The sequence below is a fragment of the Sturnira hondurensis genome, unplaced genomic scaffold (genome assembly GCF_014824575.4).
Source record: "Sturnira hondurensis isolate 20B ecotype Veracruz unplaced genomic scaffold, ASM1482457v3 Scaffold0006413, whole genome shotgun sequence".
In the NCBI taxonomy this organism is placed as follows: domain Eukaryota; kingdom Metazoa; phylum Chordata; class Mammalia; order Chiroptera; family Phyllostomidae; genus Sturnira; species Sturnira hondurensis.
Window position 1 is genome coordinate 23,382,972 of NW_028079044.1, and position 7,738 is coordinate 23,390,709.

General features: G+C 40.3%; 1 protein-coding gene across 1 annotated transcript; it reads right to left on the minus strand.

Annotated features, from left to right (window-relative positions):
• Window positions 1-1,443: 1,443 nt before the first annotated feature.
• UQCRB (ubiquinol-cytochrome c reductase binding protein) lies at window positions 1,444-5,948 on the minus strand. The gene is made up of 4 exons (XM_037048235.1): window positions 5,861-5,948; window positions 3,116-3,187; window positions 2,297-2,463; window positions 1,444-1,652 (listed from the first exon to the last, which is right to left on the minus strand). The coding sequence occupies exons 1-4, from the start codon at window positions 5,877-5,879 to the stop codon at window positions 1,575-1,577; spliced, it is 336 nt and encodes a 111-aa protein (XP_036904130.1). The 5' UTR covers window positions 5,880-5,948; the 3' UTR covers window positions 1,444-1,574.
• Between the last annotated feature and the right edge of the window lie 1,790 nt (window positions 5,949-7,738).

Sequence of the window (7,738 nt, forward strand, 5' to 3'; positions counted from 1 at the left end):
ATAAGCCAAAAAGGTTATATGAACATAACAGTAATCATCAATGTACGAGGTTCAAGTTTATTTGAAAAGGTCTGAGGAACCTGGGAAACTGAAACACTGGGCAGTGCCTGTCTGTCTGAGAATGCATCTCAGTTAATGAGTTAGGTCTAATGGGGAAGTACCCTGACATACAAATATTTCCTCATCCGCTGACCCTTATGAAATAAACAGTCCCTCACCGTTATGATGTCCCTTAACATTGGCATCCACCACTATCTCTATCAGTTTCTCTGTGACTTGTAATACTGTTCCAACCATAAGATTCAAATGTATTCAGTCAAACCACAAATCTTACAAAACATTGAGCATGTTAAACAACTGTTTTTACCATGACCCAAACCTTTATCAAATGAGGACCTAGGAAACTCAGACCAGACCAAAAAAATCTCCCAAAACCATGATTTCTGAATAAGTGTTTCATAATATAATCGAGAAGGGAGGCTCTTAGGAAGTTTGATGAACTATTCTAGCATATTGTAGCAAATTTTTAAGATACTATATTTACACTGCAAAGTCCAACATAAATGTCGACATATTTCATTTTGTGAAAACATACCAAATGCACATACATTTCTTTTTAGTTTTAGGAACTTTAACTGACACAAAACTTGTTTTCACACTCTGCTGTTTCCTTCTCTGAGGGAAGGTCCTACCATGCCCAGCAGATGCCGGTGGGACACCGCGCAGGTGGCAGGTCCTACAGTTCCTCCCCCTCACTGTGGTTCATGCTCTCACTTGCACCAAAGAAAGCATTTCAGAGTTTGGGGGTGGGGATGATGACATCATTGAATGGTTTTAGTTTATATTTTAAAAAATTACCCACTCTATAACAATCATTTTTAAAGTAGAAAAGTCACTGGCATTTGGGAATAAAATGTCTTTATATTTTTGTCTATTTTTCTAATGTCTAGTTTTGTTTTCTAATAACACATAGTTTTAAAAGATAGGATGCAAAGTTGATTATATTTTGAAAGCAGAGGTTGAAGAGGGCTGTTTCTCAATCCTGTGACACCGGGGACTGAATCCTTTCTCCTTTAATTCAGTAACTTTGGAAGTCAGAGGCAGTCTGCTCAAGCACTATTTGCTTCAGATAAAAGGAAATGACTGGTGCCTGTTTCTGGCTCCTTCCATTCCCGCAAGTTAGGCCCTGAGGGGGCTTCTAGGTATCGTGCTAATCTGCAAAGGTGGTTCCAAGGTGACTCTTCTACTTGGAAGAGTATTGTATCCTGTTATATCCCTCAGTAAATCAAGAAGTTATCCAACCAGCAAAGGAAACGGATTAAAATGGCTTCAGGAGGCAGTTAAATACTAAATGGAAAATACCTTGTAAGTTTGGAAAGAATTTAACAGATACGTAAATTCAGTAGTTATTAAGAATGAGATTTAGAATTCAAAAACTCCAACAAAAGTTATAATAGATATTTATTTAAAGTAATATATTTGCAACCCAGATGGTTCTAAATTATACATTTCAGGTTTAATTGACATCATTAAAATACTGAGGACAAGATGCATCCACACATTTGATTACGTGATTATTTCTTTGCCCATTCTTCTCTTTCTTTTCTTTCCCGAATGACCTCTTTCAGATATGGTTCAAGGTAGGGTTTATCCTAAAGACCAAATAAAAGAGAAATATCACACGCTATCATCAAACACAATAGGTTTTACGTAACAAAAGAAAGTCACCAAAATTACTTTCTAACTTTAGAAAAAAATATTCTCAAGCAGACTAAGAATTGTCTGCTTTTCTAAAATGGAAAACCTGTGAAGCTATTATAATCAGTTGCTTTGGTAGGTTATGAAAGCAAAGTCTGACAGAAAAGAAAAAGAAATGAGAGCCTATAAGCTTTGGCCTAGTTTTAATGCAGTTTAAAGGCCAAGGGTTTGCTCCCCAGGGTCCTTCCTAGGAGCTGGAGAGCCACTCAATGGGCGGATCACACAGACACCATGTTTCCACCCGAGCAGGAAGCAGAGTGCAGAGGAAGAACAGCAGCCTGGGAGGCAAAGGACCCCGATTCTGGTCCCGATCTCTGTTAGAGCCCAAGCAATCTCTGTTGCTTGGTGGCACTGAACTGTCACTTCACCTGTACAATGTGTCTGTCCCTAAAGTGGAGTTAACATTCACTCTATCAACCTCACTGTAGAAGTATCTGTCACATTAAGAACTCTAAAGCACTCTGCAAATGAATTGTTTCTGTTTTTAATACTCAGTCCTTAATGGCCAATACTGGCAGATACACAAAAGCGGTTTTACCTCCTCATATTTTGTCCACTGCTCTTTAGGCAAGATCTGCTGCCTCAGGGCCAGGTCCAGTGCTCTCTTAATGCGAAACACCCTGTCGTTATACAGGTTCTCCGGAAGCCTTCTTATGGCTTCTTTCACATCATCATTCACGTGTATCGTATCATCTCGCATTAACCCTAAGATAGAAGGCAAGAGAGATTGAGTACGTATCTCAAAATTCAGGAATTTCTAAAAAATGAGTATCTTTATGACTTATACACTTAAGATTTGGGTAAAATATTGTAAGTGAGGTATGATGAAGCTCAATGTATTTCATACATAATAAAAGGTTATTAATTGATTATTTTTAAAATGGTAGTGTGAAAATACAAAAGCTTTATAAAGTTCACTGCCACAGAACTCACACTTTATCTAAAACAAATTTTAAAATATTTAAAATGTCTACACTTTTTAAACAAACATCAAATTTTTTTAATCTCTACTTTCAAACTTCATAGAACTTAAATTTTAAATGCTAAGTGGAGAAGTTGGGAAAGGGAGTATATAAGGAAAATGTCCAGCTACCAATTTAAAGAACATAAATTATTTCCACTCAAACATTTGATACAATTCCATCTCTCTCTTTTCCAAAACAATAAAAAATAGATGTGATTTAACATAATATAAGGTGATCTAATTTTAGTATTTTCTGATGTATGCAAGTACAATTAGTTATTTTCTTGGACTTACAATGACTTTTGCAAAAGGACTACTCTCAGTAAACCACTCCCCCACCCCTCCCCGCCAAAAAAGAAAAAGGAAACAGAAGAAGAAAGCTCAGATACTCACCCAGCTTGTTGAATCCTGCAGCACTGTAATACCATTTTCGAATACCTTCCAGCCACCGGCTTGATGCTGCAGCTGATATTGTCACACTGTTAGTTGCTATGATTTACTTATTGTGCTATATGAAAAGACTGGCAGCCAAGCAAATACTACTCTGAGAGGAACGCAAACATAGGAAGGAATTTCCTTTTTAAAGCATATACTCTAGGCCCTAGCTGGGTAGCTCAGTTGATTAGAGTGCTGACCCCATACGTCAAGGTTGCAGTTTGAACCCTGGTCAGGGCACATATAGGAATTTAACATGAACGCACAAATGAACGGAACAACAAATCGATGGTTCCCTCTCTCTCCCCTTTCCTCTCTCTCTCTTTTTTAGAAAAGTAAATAATCTACATACTGTAGATAAAAATTGCTTATTTCATCTATGAGCAAAAGGGATTGCAGGTAAAAAAAAATTAGGCAAGTCATGGGGAAAAAGAGTACATTCAAATACCTAATGTCTAAAAGATTCGCAGGCACAATTATTGCCACTCCAAGATGGCATGCTTGACTCAAAGTCAAGCATGCCATCCCTTTACGTCCCCCCGGAACTATCAGAACTAAACGAGTAGGGTACAGGAAAGGAACTTGAAATTTCTCCATTTCTTGTAGCTTCAGAAATACATTACAGGTAATAAATGTAAATTTTTCCTTTAAAGAGAGTTGGGTTGTATGAAAAGAAGGTGAGGTTTCAGGATAGGCTGGCAGGTCTAAGTGACCCTCATCCTCTAAAACTTTTACTCCTACATTACCTTTTTACTATTTGGCTACCCTTTTGAAAACTGTATGTATTTCTAGGAGGATTCTGATGCCATTAGTTAGTCATTTAATAGCAAAAGAAGCTGATTTCCTCCTCCCAAGCACCAAACTTTCCACCCAAGGGAATAGATGTTTCAAAATGGGTTAAGAAGCCCTGGCTGGTACAGCTCAGTGGACTGAGCGTGGGCTGCGAACCAAAGTATCATCAGTTCGATTCCCAGTCAGTGCACATGCCTGGGTTGCAGGCCAGGTCCCCAGTAGGGAGTGCATGAGAGACAACCACACATTTATATTTCTCTCCCTCTCTTTCTCGCTCCCTCCCTGCCTAAATAAATAAATAAATAAATAAATAAATTAAAAGTGAACTTAAATTAAATTTAAAAAGAAAATGGGTGAGGAGAAACAGGTAATGTTAAAATTCCTTGGGGAATAGGACTGAGCTTGACGGACTAACCCCAGTAGTTGCTAAGGGCAATGCTATAGTGCCTGATGCTTATAGGAGAGATGTGGTCCAGAGGTGAGGTAGAGCAAGTTCAAAATTTCTTTTAAAATTTCATCTAGAGCTAGCCCCTTACCTAAACTCTCCTTTTACTCCAACCCCTCCAGCTCCTACTCCTTAGCACATTACAGAGTACAAGGCTTTCCTAATTCTCCTTGATAATTAAGCACCATGGATAATACAGCTTCTAGCAAAACAAGTAATACCAAAAAGCCAACAGTCTACACACACACTTGTAGAAAAATCAGTTATTTGCAAGTATATTAAGCAGCGATGGTGATGATGAATATTCATTGAACACTCATTGTGTGCCAAGCACTGACCTGTTTGCTTTACCCAGATTAATTTGGTTTATTTATACAGCACCCCCATCCCTGCAAAAGGGGAGAAAGTCTTACAGAAGTCTTACCAAGATCTTCTTACCAAGATACCAACCAAGATCAAAGCCAGCCAATGACAGAGTTGAGGCCAGGTCTATCTAGTTCCAAACACTGCATACAGGCAGAGTGCACTCAATAGTTGTAAAGTTAAATCAACTAATGAATTCTTAAGTGTCCCCCCCACCCTAAAAAGCTCAATGTTATTTAGGTTAATGAATTCTTCTGGCAATTTGATGTCTCAACTGCTTCACAGTTGCTGGGCGACGGAAAAAAGGGACCAATATTTTTAAAAAGCGACGTCAATATATACCGCCAGAGGGCAGAGATTGGCAACGACATTAAATAAATAATAAATAAACAAACAAACAAACCCACCCACCCCACAAAATTCTATTTGATGGTCACACTGTTTTAAATATCCCGGTAATATCTGTATTGCAGTCCATAATAAATATGTTTTAGTGTCCACAATAAATACAAATTTCAAATCTACAGACCTAACTGACGTTCCAAACAAAGATAACGAAACTTCCCTTTAACCCTTGCTCAGCTAGCTCTAATTCCCAGTTTGACAAGCGCGAGGGGTGGAATGCTGACTCCAATCCTATTTCCTCGGTCACTTTGCCTCAGCTATCAGCGTAAAGGAAAAATTAATATTCCCCTCGTCCGCTCGCAGGGTAATTTATCGTGCTAATGCACACTGGCAGCGCTTGGCTCACAGTAAGCACTCAGTTCGTTTTGGCTGAAAGACATGCACTAAATATTTCCTTGTGTCCTTGAACTCTTCTAAGGCCAAGCGAAAGGACTGCCAAGCACAGGCAGATGGAACGCCGAGGGAGTAGGAGCCACCGCGAGCACCTTCACCAAGAGTAGTCTGCATCCCAACCCCCTAGGCGAGCCTGATCTGGGCAGAGCGGAGGAGCAGGGGAGAGCGTCCTTTAGGCTGGACTGGAGCCACCCCTTCCCTTAAGCCGCAGAACTGGCCACTTAGAGCAAGGAAAGAGAAGCAAGTTGCTGCGAGAAGGAAAGGTCGAGAAGCTATGCCCACCAGATAGGGTATCGGTCACCTACCTGCAGGCCTGCTCGCCATTTTGACCGGACACTGACGCGTTGCCTACTGGGTAAGTCAAAGAGGGCGCCCCGAGCCCAGTGCGCAGGCGCCTCAGCTCCCGTCGCGAGGCTAGGGAAGACGCCCGCACAGGCGCAGTTCTGGCGGCCGAAGTCGCGTACCTGTCGTACGTTCCCTGTCCTCTGAGTCCTTACCAAGAGTGGGCCGGGAATTTTGCGCGCCAGGTTCCAAGAAGCAATTCATGTGACGTAATGGGAAAAACCCTAGGGAAGCAATTAGAGCATCTGGACTATATCCTGGGTTGTGTTAGTGACGACCTGTGAGAGTTTGGGCAGTATTAATTGTGCCCTTGTGGTAAGCAACAAGCTAAGCGTGTTATGGGCATATTCTCATTTAATTTTTTTTATTCTAATTCTTAAGTACTATGAATATCCCTGTTGGATAAAGGAGTAGACAGGCTCAAAAGGGTAGGACACACAACTAGGAAAAATCCGGATTCATCTTCCAGAAACTCAGAATCCAGATAAAACTTTGGGACTCCTTAATTCTAGGGCCGTATGCTACCTCTAGGAGATACTAACCCCTCTCTGGTCTTTAGTTTCTCCAGCTGAAGACCTACATCAAGCCACGTTAGTACAAAGTTAAAGGATAGTTCAGGAAGAAGAAAATTAGTATTACCAAATATAAATATTGCAAAAATGTGCAAGTCATTAAGGTAAAAGCAAGTACATGTTTAAGGTCTAAACTCTAACATATTAAGGCTAGGGCATAAAAAATCTAGAGACAAAAAAATCAAGGGAGTTAGTATGACTGATGCTCATTCAATTATGGCGAACCTTTACCATCACTACTGTCTTGGTTAGCTAAGGCTGCCATAACAAAATACCACAGACTGGGGAACTTAAAAAACAGACATTTATTTTCTGACATTTCTGGAAGCTAGAGGCCCATCAAGGTGTCAGCATGGTCAGTTTCAGGTGAGAGCTCTTTCCCTATGACTGGTACTGGGCTGTCTTCTCACTGAGTGTGCACACAGCAGGGAGAGAGCAAGCTGTTCTGTTTCTTCTCAGGGCACTAATCACATCATGAAGATCCCACTGTTAGGACCTCATCTAAGCTTATTTTCCAAAGGCCCCATCTCCAAATGCCACATTATGGGTTAGCATTTCAACATAATGAATTTTGTTGAAAAATTCAAGGGGACACGGTTCAGACCACAGCTGCTACCCACCAATATGTACTTTTCTTTGAAGGTGAGACCTACGACAGTAGACCCCACCTCATTTTAATTTCAAAAGGTTAGATGTAATGGTCTTAGTCCATTTCAGTTCTAAAATTCTGTTGCCTTCTCTCTTTCTCATATAGTCATCCTGTGCGCATAACTAAAAACGAACACATACCTAAATAATGTTAGTGATCTGAAAGATGTGAAGAAATGCAATACTTTTGTACATTGGCACACTGCCTTAGAGGTAGCAAACTCTTCTCCCTTCCTCTGTACCTCCTAAATTTCAGTGACAAGATGAAGACCTTGCCAAGGGATCAGATTCCCAGGATTGTCAAAAAACCTAGCTCCTACAGGCTTTCATTCTAGAGTCTGCATGTTTGTTGGTAGTCATTAGTGTTGATTCAGGAATGATTTGTGGCTTCCCTCCTGGCACATGGTAAATTGCACTTCTCTGAACCCTTAAGGCTAGGCATGGCCATGTGATAGTTTGCTCAAGAAAAATGGGTTTTTAAGAGCAATTTTCCACATTTCTCCTCTGTAGACTGACTATGCTCAACATGGTGCAAGCTCCATCAACCTCTATCACTAAAGATGAAGTAGAGCAGAGCCTTTTTTAGTCACAAGTTGAACATGAACTTGGGTGGTTTTAAAT